Source organism: Suncus etruscus, chromosome 12, assembly GCF_024139225.1.
Source record: "Suncus etruscus isolate mSunEtr1 chromosome 12, mSunEtr1.pri.cur, whole genome shotgun sequence".
In the NCBI taxonomy this organism is placed as follows: domain Eukaryota; kingdom Metazoa; phylum Chordata; class Mammalia; order Eulipotyphla; family Soricidae; genus Suncus; species Suncus etruscus.
In genome coordinates this window covers 22,025,219-22,044,845 of record NC_064859.1, presented here as the reverse complement: position 1 = coordinate 22,044,845, position 19,627 = coordinate 22,025,219, and the positions used below count along the sequence as shown (strand labels likewise).

General features: G+C 43.8%; 1 protein-coding gene across 2 annotated transcripts in view; it reads right to left on the bottom strand.

The window, feature by feature from the left end:
* The window catches only part of SFXN5 (sideroflexin 5), a 129,664-nt gene that overhangs the window by 99,336 nt on the left and 10,701 nt on the right, over positions 1-19,627 (bottom strand). For both annotated transcript variants that reach the window (XM_049785084.1, XM_049785086.1), the window contains exons 2-3: positions 13,224-13,292; positions 3,146-3,223 (exon numbers count right to left, since the gene is read on the bottom strand). In XM_049785084.1, coding sequence (XP_049641041.1) covers positions 3,146-3,223; positions 13,224-13,292 — 147 coding nt within the window. The remainder of the gene's footprint in view (positions 1-3,145; positions 3,224-13,223; positions 13,293-19,627) is intronic.

The window sequence follows — 19,627 nt, the reverse complement described above, 5'->3', positions numbered from 1 at the left end:
TAATCTAAGAAAATTTCCAGAACTGAGAGTATTCTAATTAAAAGGGATTACCAAAGGAACTCATGAATTTTGAAGAAGTCAGCATTCTTCATACATAAATTTTAAAGATATCTTTTATTTTATTTTTATTTATTTATTTATTTATTTTTTGGTTTTTGGGCCACACCCGGCGGTGCTCAGGGGTTACTCCTGGCTGTCTGCTCAGAAATAACTCCTGGCAGGCAGGGGGGACCATATGGGACACCGGGATTTGAACCAACCACCTTTGGTCCTGGATCTGCTGCTTGCAAGTCAAACGCCACCGTGCTATCTCTCCAGGCCCTATTTTATTTTTAATTAAATAAAAATTTATTTAAGCACCATGATTACAAACATGACTGTAGTTGAGTTTCAGTCATAAAAAGAACACTCCCCCTTCACCAGTGCAACATTCCCACCACCAACACCCCCACCACCACACTCCCCCACCCCCTGCCTGTATTTGAGACAGGCATTCTATTTCTCTTACTCACTACCATCATCATGATAGCTGTTAGTGTAGATTTTTCTCTAACTAAACTCACCACTCTTTGTGGTAAGCTTCATATCATGGGCCGGTCATTCCAGCCCTCATCTCTGTTGTCTCTGGACACTATTACAATAATGTCTTTTATTTTTCTTAAATCCCACAGATGAGTGAGACTATAGACAATATCTTAAACATTCCTAGCGAAAATGTTATAGACAATATCATAAACATTTCTAGAGAAAGAAAAAAATTTCAATCACAAAGAACTGAAAATAAAATCACATTAAATTTTCAACAGCTACATTGGAAGCCAGAGGTCAATTAAAGTGCCATATTTAAAATTTAGAGGGGAATTGCCAACCTAAATTTTTCTTCTCAAACAAACCATTAAGATAGTGCAGAAACACAAACTTTCAAGTTTTTGGCAGTGCTCAAAGACCTGATGGTGTGCCAGGGACCAAACCTGGGATGGCCACATGCAAGGCAAGCACCTTAGCCCCTGTACTAACTCTGGGACCACAAACTTTCAAGTATAAGCAGATTCAAATTTTTCTTCCTGATTCCTTTTTTCCAGGAAGCTATTATAAGTCTTCTGCAAAAATGAAGATGCATATCAAGAGGAAGTTCTGGCACTTTAGAAGAATTTCAGAAGAGAAATTTTCAGGGAAAAGGGGCTAGAGCAATAGTAAAGCAATGTAATTGTCTTACATGTGGCCAGCCTGAGTTCCATCCCAAGCACCCTATATGACCCCTTAACCTCTGCTAGAAGTGACTCCTGAGCCAGGAGTAAACCCGGAGTATCACACAGCGTGTTCCAAGAACAAACAAACAAGAAGTAATAGTGTGTTTTTTTTTATTTCTACAGACTCAAATCATGGTTACAACATGACAGCAGTATTTATGGGGGTAGATGATAAGAGAGTTGACTCCTCAGTTACTATAGTAAATGCTCTGAAAGAACTAACTAAGAAGTAGAAGTGAAGAGATATTTTGTGTTTTTGTTTGTTTGGGGACCATACCTGGCAGTGTGCAGGGGTTACTCCAGGCTCTGCACTCAGAGATTACTTCTGGAGCAGTTCAGGGGAACCATATAGGATGTCAGAGATCAACCTAAGGTTGATGTATACAACTTATGTACAAGGTAAGCACCCTACTGGCTGTGCTATCACTTTGGCCCCAGCAATGTAGATATATTCTGAAATATGAATTTTTATCTAATAATCAAAACTTTCTGAGAAATGAATAGAAATTGAGAGAGATGGGACCACCTGCTTTTATTTTTTGCATTTTGGTTCCACCAGGCAGTTATTTTGGTTCAACCAGGGTTACTCCTGGTTCTACACTCAGGGAATCATTCTTGGCAGTGCTTAGGGGCCCATATGGGATGCTGGAGATCAAACCTGGGCCAGCCACATGCCAGGTAAGTGCCCTACCCACTATACGACTTCTCCGGTCCCACCTACTATTTTTCCACAATGGAAGTTTTAGTATTTTTGAACTATACACAGATAATACTTAAAAATTAATGTTTTTAAATTTTACACAATTTCTAAACATAAAAATACTGTTGGCTTATTAAACATCAGTCTCTAAATCATTAAAGTCCTATATGACATTCCTAACCTTCCACCAAAACTAAACTTTTAAGTTTTACTTAAAAGTGTCTACATAATGGGCCCGGAGAGATAGCACAGCGGCGTTTGCCTTGCAAGCAGCCGATCCAGGACCAAAGGTGGTTGGTTCGAATCCCGGTGTCCCATATGGTGTGTGTGTGGTGTCCCCCCCCCCCCCCCCCCCCCGTGCCTGCCAGGAGCTATTTCTGAGCAGACAGCCAGGAGTAACCCCTGAGCACCGCCGGATGTGGCCCAAAAACCAAAAAAAAAAAAAAAAAACCAAAAAAAAAAAAAAAAGTATCTACATAAAATTCTAAGTGAAAGTCTAATGTCCAGGCCTAATCTGTGCCATTCTTCCCTATCTTCCCCATTGTCAACATAAACTTTTGTTTTCTTCTGGGAGGCCACACCTGGCTGTGGTCAGAGCTGACTTCTGGCTCTGCTCTCAGGAATCACTCCTGATGGGACTCAGGGTGCTAGGGATCAAATTCAGGTCAGTGGCATGCAAGGCAAGTACCCTGCTGACTGTACTATCACTCTAGTCGCTGTACCTGAACTTTGGGGTATTGGTATTTTGGTAGATGTTTAAGAATTGTCTGTTGGCAATGGAGAAGGAGATCTAAGTTCTGATTTATAAAAACTGTACATTTTCAGTGTAAATAATCCCATCATGGCTGATTTCAAATGTCTACTGTGATGTCAAGAATATGGTATTGGGGAGCTAGAGCAATAGCACAGCTGGGAGGGCGTTTGACTCGCACCTGTGTTTAATCCCCAGCATCCCACATGGTCCCTGAGCCTGGCAGGAGTGACTTCTGAGCAAAGAGCCAGGAGAAAGCCCTGAGCACACCACCACAGACATTGGCTTCTCTGTGCTTCCCACCAAATACCGAGAACTGGAAAAACAACAGCACCCCTCCAACAAGTATTTCTTCCCAGGAATGTAGTAGTAGAACTGGATACTAACAGCAGACAGATGAGTCTGGCTACCTTCCTGTCTTCCTTGCCCACCTGTATCAGTTACCTGTTCGTTGGTGACCCCTGGCCGCAGGGTCCCATGCTTGTAGTCCTCCAGTAGCTGCACAGCCTCTCTGAGACGTCTCTGCAGGGGAAAGAAGTGGGATGTTGAAGTGCAGGGATTTCTCTTGCAGGATCTCATCCAGGGCTGTCAAATCTGACAATACTTACAGTGTACAAAGCCTGCCTTCCAGCTTGTGGGACATACACATGCAAAACAATAAAGGATGCAACCTGAATAACCTGAATAACCTTGCATGGAGCAAGGCTAAATGACATCAACAATAGGGCATTATTTAGCAGTTTAAGGAGTAATGTACTTTTGATTCCACAGTCATATTGCTAACATAGTTTCTGAATGAGAGCAAATTGCAGAATCATTGTACCAAATAATCAAACACACCCATACACTTATAAGAAACAATGTTTTCTATGAGAATATTATGCTTATAAATATTTATGAAAAGCTCTGTAAGGAGACCCACCAACCTGGTGACAAGGGATATCTTGGGGCAGGAGGAAGGAACCTAGACTCAACAAGAGATATCAAGGAAATTTAGTTTTTTTTTGGGGGGGGGGGCACACCCATTTGATGCTCAGGGGTTACTCCTGGCTAAGCACTCAGAAATTGCCCCTGGCGTGGGGGGAACATATGGGATGCCGGGGGATCGAACCGCAGTCCTTCCTTGGCTAGCACTTACAAGGCAGACACCTTACCTCTAGAGCCACCTCACCGGCCCCAGAAATTTAGTTTTAACTGTTATATTAAAAGTGTTTATAAAGGGGCCAGAGCAATAGCCCAGTGGTAGGGCATTTGCCTTGCACGAGGCTGACCCAGGATGGACCTGGGTTCGATCCCTGGTGTCCCTTATGGTCCCCTGAGCCAGGAGCAATTTCTGAGTGCATACCCAGGAGTAACCCCTGAACGTCACTTGGTGTGACCCCAAAACAAAAACAAGTGTTTATAAAGAGAACATATTTATGTAATACTCATATCATTTCTTATTTGGCCCTTGATAAATGCTAACAGAGTTACATGTTAAAGGAAATATGACTATAAAAATCTTGAAAGCTGAGTCATGGAGACAGATATAAGGGCTGGACTCTGGTCTGACATGGTGAGGTCCTATGTTGATCCCCAGAAGCACAAGCTCCCCAATCACTGTCAAGTGTAACCCTGGTGGCTCCCAATCCGGATGGACCTGAGCAGCATCAGAGTGAAGGGTCCAAATATGGAACCATTTGGCCACATAGTCAGGTGGAGTATCACTGAAAGTGGCCTCTGGGATCCTGAAGAACATCTCGGAAGCCCTCCTACATCTTTCAAAGGCTAAAGAGAAAGCAATTGGGACAGAAGGTAGTTTTTGTTTATGAAAAATTAACAAGTGAACAAAAAACGCAGCACCAAGCAGGCAGGACCAAAAGGTGCTGAGCACAGAGAGGGTGTCTTGTAGGATGGGAAATGAACAGCCACATCCTGATGGCAGGAATAAGTGCCTCCTCATTCCACCCCACGTCTCCTGATTGTAGGCTGCTGCTGTGTGAAGAAGTTTTGGCCAGCACAGTAGTCACTGAACAGCCATCAAAGGCAGGAAACTTTCTTGGAAGCAGCCTAACTTTGACCTTGTGTTTAAGCTCTACCTTTCCCCTTTCAGTCATGTGCCTATCAGTGCCTAAATTCCAGGTGTCCTTCCCAGAAACAATCTCCACAATGTGGATCACTTTGTGTTTGAGAGATTCAACCCCCAAATCTGGCCCAAATCAATGCATGCTGTTTGATGTTTGGATAGTGTCAGGATAAAAATGGGGAGCAGAGGACAAAAACAGATAATCACAAAAAATCATTTTAAGGGCAGGAGAGAGCACAGCAGGTAAGGCCATTAACACTGCTGACCCTAGCTCAATCCCTTGCACTCCATATAGTCTCCGGATACCTGTCAGGAAAGATCCATGAGCACAGAGCCAGGAGTAAGTCCTGAGAAATACCAGGTGTGGCACAACAACCAAACAAAACCAAAATTATTTGTAAGCAGTAAGTCTGTAAACAGACCCTAAAAGGGTGGAGCAGCGAGAGTGATTTTCCTTTGAGACTTAATACTTTGGTTCTTTTTCAACAAAATAAGATCATGTTGCTGTTAGACTATTTGAACTTGCTGAAGGTCACGCAGAGGATAAGTGAGCAGTTTAGTATGATAATTCTGCGTTTAGACTGACCAGGCTCTGCTCTTCCAACACCCCCGGAGCCTCCAAGAAATGCTGCTGACTCTGCCTCAAGCACACTTCCTCCCTCCCCACAGCCTCAGTGGCAGACAATGGCTGCTCCACTTTCCAGCTGAATGGTGAATGGCCCCGTGTTCTCAGCACTTTCCCACTCCAGGGATTCTCCCAGTTCCTATAACAACCTGGCCAGTGTCCATCTCATTTGACGTGGTCATCAAAGGGAGGCCTCCTGCCACAGGATGAGTTCCAAAGAGCCTGATCTTGGCAATAGATAGAGGGAGAACAAGATCCAAAGTTCCCCAACACCAACTTGAGACTCCAGAAGTGCAGGAAGCTAGAGTGTGTTCTGTGTCTCTGAACCCAGCCACTTCGCTTGGGAACAGCCCAAATCCAGGCCACTAGTCTGGAGTATCCTCCAGGACTGACTGATCTGAGGACTATTGTTACGCTGCAGAGAATGAGGATCTCTTCAGGGAAGTTGGAGTGACTGGAGTCTCCCTGCTTTGTACCCACCTCTTCCCCCATGCATTGTGAGGCTTAGCACTTCAGGGATGGATAAAATGAGACTTGATGGCATGACAGTCACTTTGCAGGAAATCTTTTTCACCAGGTACAAATAGGTAGGCAGCCCTGGATGCAAAGACCAGACACCCCCCGCCCCTTAGTCCCTCCAGTTAGGACCAATCCCCAAAGGGACTCTTCTCTGGAGCCCAAGACCACAGAGAGGTAAGCCCTAGACCCAATCATCCGGCAGCCAGGACATGCCCTTAGGTGAGATACTCCCTGTATTTAACAGGGACATGGTCTCCAGAAGGTCCCCAGTCCCCATATGCAGGCATATATGCTCCCACATCTGAAGGAGTGCTCCCATATCTGAGGGTGGCTCCCTTATCTGAAGGTATTTCCATATCTGGAGATGTGCTCCCACATCTGGAAGGCGTGCTTCTGCAGTTGGAAGTATATTCACACATCAGAGGGAGTGCTCCCACATCTGAGAATGTGCTCCCGCACCTGAAGATGTACTCCCATACTACAAGGTTTGTTGGGGTAGGGTGGGGTATTGGATCACACCCAGTGGTCCTCAGAGGCTAGTCCTAGCTCTGTGCTCAGGAGAGAATAACCCCTGGCCATACTAGAGAAAGCAAGAATTTGAATCTGGATTAGGGCTGCCATTGCCTACAAGGCAAATACCTCACCTGCTATTCTATATTTCTCTGGCCTCAGCACAGCAAATGATTTGACAGGGGAAACTCCTGGTTCCTGCAGTCCTGCCCCAAGGCCTTGGAGGAAAGAGAGGGAAGCAGAGGGGAGGCTTGCAGTGTTAAAGTAGTGGCCAGAGAGGACAAGGTAAGATACAGGGCAGGAGTGGGTCAGAGGGATCCAGGCAGGAAAGAACACAAAAAGACAGATGTGGAAATAGCAAAAATATAGCTTTTTTTTTCTTCAGAGAAAGGAGGGTTACCTGAGGTCACCTCTAAACTGAATGTAGACTGAGGGTGACCTCTCTACGGCTAAGGGAGGTTATATTAAACATATGTTGGATGTATGTTTGACATAGTCATCAAAGGAGGGATGAACTATATTTACTCTTTTTTTTTTTTTTTTTTTGGTTTTTCGGGTTACACCTGGTGGTGCTCAGAGGTTACTCCTGGCTGTCTACTCAGAAATAGCTCCTGGCAGGCACGGAGGGGTGGGGGGGTAGGGGGGTGGGGGTGGGACCATATGGGACACCGGGATTCGAACCAACCACCTTTGGTCCTGGATCGGCTGCTTGCAAGGCAAACGCCTCTCTCCGAGCCCTATATTTACTCTTATTCAAAGCCAAGCCCAGAGGCTGGAGAGATAGTACAGCATTAAGGTCCTTTTGCATTGCTGGTTATCAATCCTGCTTTGATCTTCTGCGTTACAAATGGTCCCCTGAGCCAGGAGCAAGCCTGAACATTGAAGGCTAGAGTAATCACTACATGCAAGAAAATTAGAGTGTTTAGGCTGAATTCCAGCACCACATGATTCCTGGAGTACTGATGGGAATGAACCCTAAGCACAGAACTAGGAGCATCCCTGAGCAAAGCCAGTTTGACCCCAAAATCAAACTAACCACCAAAGCTAAGCTCAGCCTGACTCAGAGGAACTGGACAGCATGTTTAGAAAAAGGGGGTACAGGCTGGAGTGATAATACATTGGGTAAGGCATTTGCCTTACACAAAACCAACCCAGGTTCAATCACAAGCATTTTATATGGTCTTTCCATGCCTGTCAGAAGTAACCCTGAGAACAACGAGGCGAGGCAAAAAAATAAAGGGTGTGTGTGTGGATACATAGCATTGAAACATTCCAGACAAAATAGTCAGTTTGGGAAGTCCAAAGTTTGCAGGACTAGAAAGGAAAAGGGGATAAAGAGCTAGTTTGGTGGGTCAGGCAATTGCTCTACACTCACCACACCTGGGTTCAATTTCCAGCATCCCATATGGTTTCCTGAGCACTACCAGGAGTAATTTCTGTGTACAGAGCCAGGAATAACCTCTGAGCATTATTGGTTATGGCCCAAAAACAAATAAAGGAAAAGAAAGAGATAGAAACTCAATGCCCAGGGTCAAGGACTGGCAAGGAGGTGTATCTGATAGAGGGGACAGTGTAGCTGACAGGATCAGAAGGCTACAGCCAATCAACCTGGTTTGTGCAAGTATGTATTGCTCGACTTTTCTTGTCTGGGCCAGCTTCACATCTCCCATAATGCACTTCTCTGTAAGCATACCTTGGACCCCCAAGTATAAGAGCTGCGAGCCAAAAAGTCAATGATTTATGCACAGGGAGAGTCTCAAGCCCTTTTTCAAGCTCATTCTTGTCCCCTCCTAGCCAGCCTAGAAATATGAGGCTTGACTGTGCTAGGATTGTCCTATGGCTCTGGCAGACAAAAAGTACTCTCTGGGAGCTCCAAAGAAGAAAAAGCCAGGGACTGTTATCATTGGGCTTGGATGTGAGTCAACACCTCTGATCATGACCACTATCACTTAGTTTCTTACCCATTTATTCCTGACATTCTTCTAGGAAGACTAGTTTCCTCTTCCTGTTCAGTGTTATGACAATGAACTTGTGGATTCTTTATTATTTAGTCTTCTACATTCCATTTCTTTTATTCTTCTTAATTCTCAAATTATGCCCAATCTAGCCAGAGGAGCACTTTCTTTACCTAGGTCTTCCTCACTCTTTGAGCACATTTATTTGGAGGCTGGGGGTGGGAGCACACCTGGTGGTGCTCAGGAATTACTCCTGGAGTTGCTGGGGTACCATACGGGATGCCAGGAATTGAACCCAGACCAATCATATGCTAGGCAAGCACCCTACCTGCTTGCTAACACTCTGACTGCCTTTCTTACTTTTCATAGCAACATTATTTGGGCCATCTCAAAAGGCTGGGTTTGACCATGCTTCCCAGAGCCTCAGTCTATTTCATCAGTAGTGGTATTTAGAGGTCACAATCTGAGTGCAAAGCGTGCTCATTGTGAATGGGATGTCACTGCTCCTGGGTTGTTTCAGTGAACACAACCAGGAAAATAAAAAATAGAAGCAGAATTGTGTGAGTTCACCTTGACACCTTCAATTCAAATATAAGATCATCTAGTTCTTTCTGTTATCCCTTACTCTGTATTTGTATCTCTAGTCCCACAATGAAAACCCTGCTCCCCATCACCAGTACAATTAATGAGCCATTCTCTCTGATAACACGCCCAACATAGTTTCAAGTTACATCATATTTGTCCTGAGTGGGTGTTATTAACACCCATACAGTTAGTCTTCTATGTATTGTACAGGTAAGAATCTGTAAAGTGCTCAGCTCATTCCCTTAAATAACTATTGAACTGGGGGTAGAGCAATAAAACAGCAGGTAGGATATTTGCTTTACACATGGCCAATCCATATTTTATTCCTGACATTTCATATGATCCCCCCAAGCCTATCAGGACTGATCTGTGAACTCAGCCAGAAGTAAGCCTTAAGGACTTCAGGGTATTACCCCCACCACCACCAAAAAAAAAAAAAAGAAAAAAGAAAAAATATTGATTGAGCAAATACCTTTCAACTTTCATCTATAATAAAGTTACTTAGGTACAAGGCTGGAGCAATAGCATAGTAGGAAGGGTATTTGCTTTGCACACAGCCGACCCAGGTTCTATGCCCGGCATCCTAGATGGTCCCTAAGCCTGACAGGAGTAATTTCTGAGTGCAGAGCCAGGAGTAACCCAAGTGCCATGGGGTGTGCCCCCCCCCCCCCAAAAAAAAAAACAAAGTCACTTAGATGGACAGGAAAAAGATAGTACAGGAAGAAAGGCGCTTATTTTGAATTAGTTGACTTTGGTTTTGTCCTCAGCACCACAAATAGTGCCCCAAGCACCCTTAGGAATGATCCCTGAGTGCAGAGTCAGGAATAATCCCTGAAAACCACCAAGCATGGCCTCTCAGAAAAAAGCAATTTAGCAATATAAAAGGAATGGTGGAGTGGTAGTATAGCAAGCAGAGCAATTGCCTTGCATATAACTGACCTGGGTTAGATCCTGGCATTCCATCTGGTACCTCAATCCCATCAGGAATGACCCCTGAGCATAGAGTCAGAAGTAAGCCCTAAGCACCACTGGGTCTAGCCAAAACAAAACAAAACAACAAAAAACATAGCATAGATGACATCCAGCTATTAATTCCAAAACAAAGGCTTCTTCCTCTCCCATCTTCCTATTTTTCATAAATCTCTCCTTTGAAATGTAAAAGCTCACCTGGATCACTCTGCTTTGCTCTCCCTGGTGGATTTTGTTCTGGGATAATAAGGAAAAGTCCATTTTGGCTTGGCACTCAGAGTAGACACCACAAGGGAGAAGCTAAGAGAAGCCACTAACTCCTTGACTCTCCTGACTGGCATGTTTATTAATCTTTTGCCGCTACCCTGCTTCTTCAGATCCATCTGCATGGGAGTTAGAGCTACAATGCCTGGGGTAATTTCACAACTCATGTATTTTTATTTTACAGATGACAGTGGGCACCTCTTGGTCATCAGTGATCTAGATCTAATGCCCTGACCTTGGTGGAAAGTAAAATTCAGGATTTCCTGGGCTTCATCTCACCCCTGTGATTTCCTCCCAAGACCTGATCCTCCACAAGATGACAGTAAACTCAACAACCCTCATCCCCAAAGAATGTACTCTTATGAAGATGCGTGGACCTAAGAGTCTTTCCAACTTCTCAGGACTGACTGGCGAAGACAACCAAGCAACAAGTCACAGCCCCCAACCTCTGGCCTCACTGCAGTAGCCCTTGCTCTCCTTCCCACTGTCTTTCCTCTTCTTCTTCCTTTCCTCTCTCCTTTTAGAATCAAAAAGCAGATTCTTCCCCTCCTGTGAAGTGAATCCACCTCCTCCTCTGGAGCTTTGCTCAGAACAAAGACAGCCTTCTTCCTAAGAGAAATTACAGTGAATAACATTTCCTCCGCCTCATTACACATACAAGTGTTGGCTCTTTTAAAAGTGGGGTCACTTATAAACTGCAAACCAATAGTTGCAAAACTCCCTCAGATAAGTCTGTCTATTGTCTCAGCCAATGCCCTCCAGAACTAGGTCATCAGATGGCTCAGGCTACTCAGGAGCTTTCCACATCCAGGACCACCCCCTGAGGTCCTGTGCTGCCCTCCTGCCCTCCCAGGCTACCAGGCCCATCCACATTTCTTCCAACTGGGCAGCTGTTGCTGCATGCTCCTTCCCAGAAAACTGGCTAAAGGCCTTGGGATAATATTTTACAGAGAGGTGCACTAGTCACATATTGAGCCCAGGAGCAAAGCCTGGTCTTCCTGGGAGCACCCCAGTTCCTGGGTGAGTAGCTCAGATCAGAGACCTCCAAGGCTTCTAATTCAAATGCTTCACTGTAGGTGAACTCTCTAACACCAGCCCCAACTAGAGGGTGTGACAGATTTCACCAGAGATCTCAGAGCCTAAGAGGTCTTCTGTGAGTAACAAAAGGCAGTGTTGGAAGTGATTCCCAATTGGAGTGGTGCTTTTCTTTCAGGGGGATCCTATCGGGGAAGAGACAATTATAAAGATTTCCATCAGAGGCAGCAGAAAGGAAACTTACTTTGCATGAGCTCAACCTGGGTTCCATCTCCAGAACTGCTTATGGTTCCCTGAGCCCTACCAGGAGTGATCCCTGAGTACAGACCAGGAGTAATCCTTGTGTACCATTGGACATGGTCCTCCAAAGAAAGGACTATTCCATCATTGCTGTTGCATTAGCTATCATCTGGTCAGTAGGTAGTAAAAAGACTGACATTTTAATTAGTGATAGGGAAAACAGACCAAAAAAAAAAAATAGCTCAGTGATGTTCAAGAGAAGTTGGAATCTTTCAAAATGCAAGAGTTGTGGCTGGAGCAAACAGCACAGCAGTAGGGTGTTTGCCAGCGACCCAGCACCCCTTGTAGCTCTTCCTAGTAAGGTTCTCCCTCCCAGAGCTAACCTGGCAGGGACTAAAGGAAGCCAATGCATTGCACAGAGTTGTGCAGAAGTATAGTTTGTGAAGGCACAGCGCATTGCTCAAGCTTCCTACCGCAACAGTAAACTTGGGAGAGAGCCTTAAACTCAGGTTACCACAACAGGAAGGCAACTGGGCTAAGAATGTAGCTTACCTAGGTCCATTTGCAGGCTGCGCCCTTCACCAACACCACACACATGAAGCTTAACTTGCTTGTTTCTTCCTTGTAAAATGAAACTGAGTATCTACCTCTAAGGGTGGCTTGGAATTTGTCTGATGAGCAAATACATGCAAAATGCTTACAATTTGGCCTTATTCATCGTAAGGGCCAAATCATATTTGTTACTTTGTATAGAGTGTTCATGCCATTTCCTCACACATTTGTAATTACATACTTGTATACAAAGGCAATGAAGATATAGTTCTTGCCATGGCTGACATACATTTGACAATACATCAAAACTTGATAATACTAGGATGTGAAAAACATTGCTGATGGGGAAGGACATGCAGAGTCACACTGCTGTCACTCCTGACAGCAACTTGGTGGTTTCCTATGAGGTGAAATGATCACTTACCACAGTGACTATAGGAGCCGGTAGTTCTAGTCCTTGTTTATTCAAGAAAAATGAAAGCATATCTCCACACAGAGAATGTTCATTCATAGCAGTTTTATTCAAACTAGAAAGATCCCAAGTATTTACGGACAAGTGCGTAGATACACAAATTCCAGAACAATCTTACAATGGAATATCATTCAGCAATAAGAAATGATACATATGATTCATGAACAGGACACATGAAACAGGATGAATCCAAAAGCATTTTCTCAGGAGAAAAGCCAGACAGAGGGTTACAACATACAGACTCTGTTCACATGGCCAAATGAAACCGCTGAATGGTAGGGACTAAAAACAGATGGTGGGTGCTCAGAAGTGGCAGAGTCAGGGAGGAGAGACAGGCATGAGGGGACATTATGGGATGCAGGAAAAGTTCTACATCTTCATTCCAGTAATTGATACATGACTAGATGTGTTTGGCAGAACTCACAGAAGGGGACAGAGAATGCTCAATGACCCTTGTAGGCAGGGACAACATAGAAAGTCTACTTCTTAGTCCCACTTACACACATCTGTGCCATTGTTTTTTATCATGAGAGAGCAATTCAAAGACTTGATGACAGTTTTCTTAGAATTTAAAACAGAAATGACACATGGCTAACTGGAAGCACTGCTGTGAGATCCACATGAAATGAGAACACGTGTCAGAGCATCCACACAGATGACCATGGAGCTTCTAACGTGACAAGGAGTAGTAAGTCCAAGGGGCCTCATGGACAGTGGCCGCTGTGACTCACCTCAGTGACAAAGAGAGTGCGTGGGTCGATGATATCCAGGAAGTGCCTGAAGCGGCCATAGAAGGATGTCTGGAGACAGGAGAGAGGAGACATCAGACACGAGGGCCTCTGGCTCATGCCTCACTTTAATATTGGGGTCTCACAGTCCCCAGGATTCTCCCGCAGTGGGGGTGAGGGGACTGAACACCAATGAAAAGGTACCACCCAGTGACTTGGAAGATCTTTTCCAGGTCTTTCCTCTCTCCCTCCCTTCCTTCTCTCCCTTCCCAACCCTTCCTTTTCCTTCTCTTTTTTTTTTTTTTTTTGGTGGTTTTTGGGTCACACCCGGCAGTGCTCAGGGGTTATTCCTGGCTCCAGGCTCAGAAATTGCTCCTGGCAGGTACGGGGGACCATATGGGGCGCCGGGATTCGAACCGATGACCTCCTGCATGAAAGGCAAATGCCCTACCTCCATGCTATCTCTCCGGCCCCCCCTTTCCTTCTCTTTTGTTCTTTCTTTTTTGGTTTTGAGGTCACTCGGCTGTTATTTAGGGCTTACTCCTGGCTCTGTGCTCAGGGATTACTCCTGGTAGACTTGGGGAATCATTTGCAGTGTTCGGGATTGCACCAAGGCAATCACCCTACCAGTGATACCATCTTAGTCCGGAATAAGATAGCTCTATCAAGCTGGAAAGACCATTCAGATGCTCACTGGAGTGGCTCTCCCAAACTCTCTTGCAGTTACTTCCCATTTTGTTCTCTTCCACAATGCCCCAAGATCTAACCTACCTTATGGCCACAACAAGCATCACTGAATATACAGGCCAGGGGGTAAGCTTGGTTTCCAGTTCTCTCCCAGCTTTCCCTGCCCACTATAGCCACCAACCTTGCTCCTAAGCAAAGAGAGAAGGTCTGTCTCTAAGGTCCAGTTCAAATTCTGCCACCAGGGAGAGCTCCCCACAAGCAGAGTTGTTCCCCCACTTGCTAGTCCTCAGGCCCTCCTTCACCCACAGCCCTAAAGCTAATGTGAGGCTCAAGACAAGGGGCCAGATCCCTACCCCCACCCCAGCTTTGCCCCAAGAGTGTGTGTGGATGAGAGGGGGGATGGTACCTGAAAAAGGAAGGCTTTGTGCTAAACAGGCCACAGGCATTAGAGCACAGTGAAAAGAAACCAAGCAACACTGCTGGGCCTTCTGCCCTGGGGACAAAGCCAGCTTAGCAAAGCCAAGCTCAAGGGGAGCGGAAAAGGTGCCAAGCTGGGGATGATGGGGAATACAGCAAATGCTGATGGTTCATGCCTCACTGCACTCCGTTCTCTGCCCCAAATGCTCCCAAGAGCCCCATTGCTCTGCAAGCAGAGGAAGAAACAGAATCCTCCACACTCTCTGCCCTCACCCTCACTAGTACACAACCTACTCCATGCCCTGCACGGCCCACTCTGCCACCATGTTTTCCTCTGCCCCTTCTTATACCTCCCTTCCCCACAGTGCAATAAACCTCTGGCAAAAGGCCATGAGTCACCTCCAAGTCCTCTGTACATACCAGGCACCCAGCCACCTTCATCTCTTTGCTTCCTGTGGCATCTCTGCAAGGAACTGCCTTTCCACCACCAGCCCCCATCCTCACCCTTCAGACATCCCAGCTTCTGTTTTAGCCGCCATGACCTATGAAACCAGGTGCTTCTCTAATTTCTCATAACTCAAGTGACCTCAGTCATTTCAACATGATACTTGTACTTGCTGTCCTGGCAAAATTCACATCCAAAACTTCAGCCTAGGGAGACACTCCAAGAAGTTCAGAGGTATGGTCAAAGGACTATGCAGACGATGATCACTGTTATATCATTTATAAAGTGGATAGAAACATAAATCACGGCCAGTTCATAGAACTGAATACCATGCAACAATTTAAAAGTACGTTCAGGAGATGTGACCCAGAAGTTCAGCACAAGCTGTCTTGTACTGGTAAGCCTGAATTCTAATAATAATAATAATAATAAATAAAATGATGCTTCAGGTCCTGTTTATGGCAAGGGAAATTTTGATATTTGCACATAAAAAGAAAAAAGTGGGACCAAAGAGGTAGCACAGTGGTAGGGCATTTGCCTTGCAAGCAGCCAATCCAAGACAAACTGTGGTTTGAATCCCAGCATCCCATATGGTCCCCCGAGCCTGCCAGGAGCAATTTTTGCGTGCAGAGCCAGGAGTAACCCCTGAGCACTGCCAGGGGTTTTGGTGACCCAAACCCCAAAATAAATAAATAAAATTTAAAGAAAAAAAGTCCAATCTAAGAGACAATGAAACAATTGAAGATGATAATGGGATAACAGAGAGCCAGAATGGTAACCCACTGGGATTCCCTAGAGAAGTAGCTGCTTCCAAGGCTGGGACAGACTAGGTACAATTTGCTGTGCCCAAAAGTAATAAAATGCCACCCCCACAAAGTGATGGGAATGTGTTCAAAGGGCCAATGCAGGGCAGACAGACATCAGTGTGTGCCTACAGAAATAGTTTATAATATCAGGTATATAACATTCTGGAATGACTGCCAAGATCATGCAATAAAATCAGACAAATGCTGAAGGAGAAGCAAGCCATAAAAATACTGACCTTGATCACCAAATATGTCAGTGTCACAGAGACAGACTAAGAAATTGTCCCACACAAAAGGAAACTAGACAGTTAACTGTGCCCCAAGATTTTGGATTCATCCTTGGATTGGAGGAAAACAGTCTCAAGGACATTACTGAGATAACTGACAATGTGTGACTCTAGACTGAAGTAAGTGTGTACCCACGGGACCTGAAAAACTATACCACTGTTATGGCTATAAAACTACTTGTGTTTATCTCAAATGCATATTTAAAATTATAACATCTGACATGCAGGAATTTGAAGGGGGTCCTTGAGAGGTTATTAGATAGAACATCATAGCCCTCATGAATGGCATACCTTATTAAAGAGACCTCGGAGAACTCTCACCTGTTTCTCCCTATAACAGCACAGCAAGAACAGGTCCATCTAGTACCCAAGGCTTTAGGTTCTCACCACACTGAATCTGTCAACACCTTAATCATTGACTCACTGACCTTCAGGAATGCAAGAAATTAATTTTTATGGTTTATGAGCCACCCAACTATAGAAGGATATATAGGTAACAGGGTAGCCAAAAAATTTCTGAAAGTATAGTTACTATTAATTGCAGCCTGATGATGTTCTTCATGATATCATGTACATTTGCTATGATTCTGGCCTTTATGATTGCCTGTCAACAAAGAATAATAAAAAAGGTGACAAAATGTTATGAACTTTTATATATTACAGCCATAGTTTAGATGAAGCTGGAAACCATTAGGACTGCTGTGAAATGACCCTGAGATGACTAACTGAGACCAAATCTCAAAGAGAAATAGCTTCCCTGACAAGTGGCTGTGGTATATCTCCATCTTAGCTTATTGATAGTTGCAAACAATTATTTGGCCTAAATATGAATCTCCCTTCTGCTGTGCTAAGTATGTAAATATTTGAGCATTTACCTCTTTTACCTGGAAAACTTAGCATCAAAAGAAACATATTAAAGCTAAAATAACTAATAGTTATTTAGTTTAAAAACAGTTAGTTATTGATATAATGTCCTTGCCTTATTGTTCTGCCACCCTCTGCTCTCAGCTGAAAGAAATGTTTGTTTTGGGACATATCTGATGGATAAGGGACTCCTAGTGACTTGCTAATCTTTTACCTCAGAAATTACATCCAAGGTTTGGCCTGGAAATAACAATGGATTGGACTTTTTTTTTCCTTTTTTATAATATCTTTATGTAAGTATCAGAGTTACAAACATGTTTGTAGTTGGGTTTCAGTCAAAAAAGTACACCTTTCTTCACCAGTGCAATCTTCCCACCACTAATGTCCCAATTCTACCTCCTTTCCCACCCCCTATCTTTCTCTCGCTCACTACCATGGTCATGATAGTTGTTGGTGTAGTTATTTCTCTAACCACTCACCAATCTTTGTGATAAGCTTCATATCATGGACTGGTCCTTCTAGCCCTCATTTCTATTATCTCTGAGTATTATTACCATACTGTCTTTTATTTGTCTTAAATTCCATAGATAAGGTAATTTTCTTGTTAAGTTCTGTAAACAGTAACTTGTATAACTTAGATGTTAGCTCCTTATCTGATGGGTATTTGGTGAATAGCTCTCCCATTCCATGGGTGATCTTTGTATCCTAGTCACTGTTTAAATTGAGGTACAGAAGCTTCTCAGTTCAGTGCAGTCCCATTTGTTTATCTCTATTCCCACTTATTTGGACAGTGGTATTTCTTCCTTGAAGATGCCTTTAGTCTCAATGCCATGTGTACTTCTATATACCTTATGGTTCCGGGTCTGATATCAAGGTCTTTAATCCATTTGGATTTGACCTTTGAGCGTGGTGTTAGATGGAGATCTGAGTTCACTTTTTTGCATGTGGCTGACCAGTTAACAATGGTTTGTTAAGAAAGCTTTTCCCAGATAAAGATTTGCCCCCTTTTAACTAAGCTTGTCTTTTTAATCAGACTTTGCCCCTTTTACTAAAGTCTGCTTTTTAGTCAGACTTTAGAGGACACTTAGGAAGTGCAGTTATTTGTTGGAGCCCTGAAAGTAAAAAGCCTGTGAGCTGTCCGTTGTAAAGAAATTTGTAAATTAAACAGAATGTACTGGCAGTTACCTAAGCTTTTTGTTATCAAGAAAGTATATGTTTAACTCTGCAAAAAAAACTGAAAAACTGAAAAACAGATGTGAGTTTTTTTTTTTAACATACCACAAAAAAATGACTTGAAAAGTCTTGCTTAAATAGTCCCTGTAATCTTAAATAAAGCAGATTCAGATTCACACCCATTTCTGAGTGTGGCTCTGTTTCTCATTTGTCAGCTCCTGTACCCACTTTCCAGAGGGACCCCGAGATTCCCTTAGTGTCTAGACCAAGCAAGCCATAACATTTATAGATCTAAAATTTTGAAATTTTAAAAACCCACCATTGTGTGTAGGAATAAGTCTTTTTCTTTTTAAATATATCTATTAAAATACAAACTTGTCTAGTTGGTAATGAACTGATTATTTTTTGTTTGTTTTTGTTTTAGAATCAGACCTATTGGTGCTCAGTGCTTACTCTTGGCTCTGCACTCAGAGATCATCCTGGTGGGGCTCTGGGGAACAGAGATGTTGGGGATTAAATCTGGGTCAGCTATGTGCTATACAATTGGTCCCTGGCCATAAGCTCTTGAAGGATTAGTGATTCTTTTGCACCCTCCTTGTGTTACACCCTTAAAAAACCCTCACAGACATGAGACAGTATAACAGTCAGTGACCCAATGAAGGAAGGGGATGGATATTCAGGGACAAAGTTGAGGGGCTGACCAGAGAATGACCTGAGTAAAGCAACTTCTTAAAAAAGTCTCCCATTTATTTGCTCCTGAGAATGAAATCGTCTCATCCTGTTCTCGTGGAGCACACATACCCTCTGTTACTGTCACTGCCACTGGTGCTGGAAGAGCTTCAGGGAAACATTTCTCTCCAGAGATATCTCTGTACCTATACAACGAGGCTTCAGTGACCTCACAGAGAATGAATGTGTCATGAGGACACAGATTATATCTTCCAGAGATGGAGCAGGCTGATGAACAGACTTACCAAAGAGAGAAAGAAATCGAAGGCTGGAGTCAGAAACTGCACCAGAACCTGTGGTTTCTCCAGTCACCACACAGCTACTTAAGACCTTGTGCATTCAGCACCATGCTAGGTCCTTGGGGACAAGGTGGGTGGTGTTGGCAAAGCTGACTGATTTGGGGTTTGATGAAGGACGGAGAGTCAGGAGGGACTGGAAAGATAGTACAGTAGGTAGGATGCTTGCACACGAGTACCCTGGGTTCGATCTCTGGCATCCCATATACTCTGCAAGCTTTGCAGAAACAGGAGTGGCCCCTGAACGTAGCCAAGCATGACCCCAAACTAAGAAAACAACAACAACAACAAACAAAAAACCTTTTTTTATTTGGAAGCAAGTAAGGAAGGTAAATAATTCTGTAGTGGTCATGTGTGAGATACTTATGTTAGAAGAGAATATTAAAATGTAAGTTTAGAATTAACTGCTGTTTTTAACTATTTTAACTGGCTTTGCTTTAGACATAAGGATCAGACTATAGCCATGACAGGTTTCAGGTGATACAATAGGTCTCTTACTGTAAATGACATAGCAAGTTCCTAGAATACCTCAAGGACCCCCAGGCCAACATCCTGTTTACATTCCATATTGCATCCCATTCTAGGTCAACATTCTATATCCTGTTTGCAGGTGCCATAAAAGTCCATATTAGGTCTGACCAATGACCTAGCAGTCATAAACAATGATGTAATGTGTAGCCAATCTCCACAACAATCACCTAGC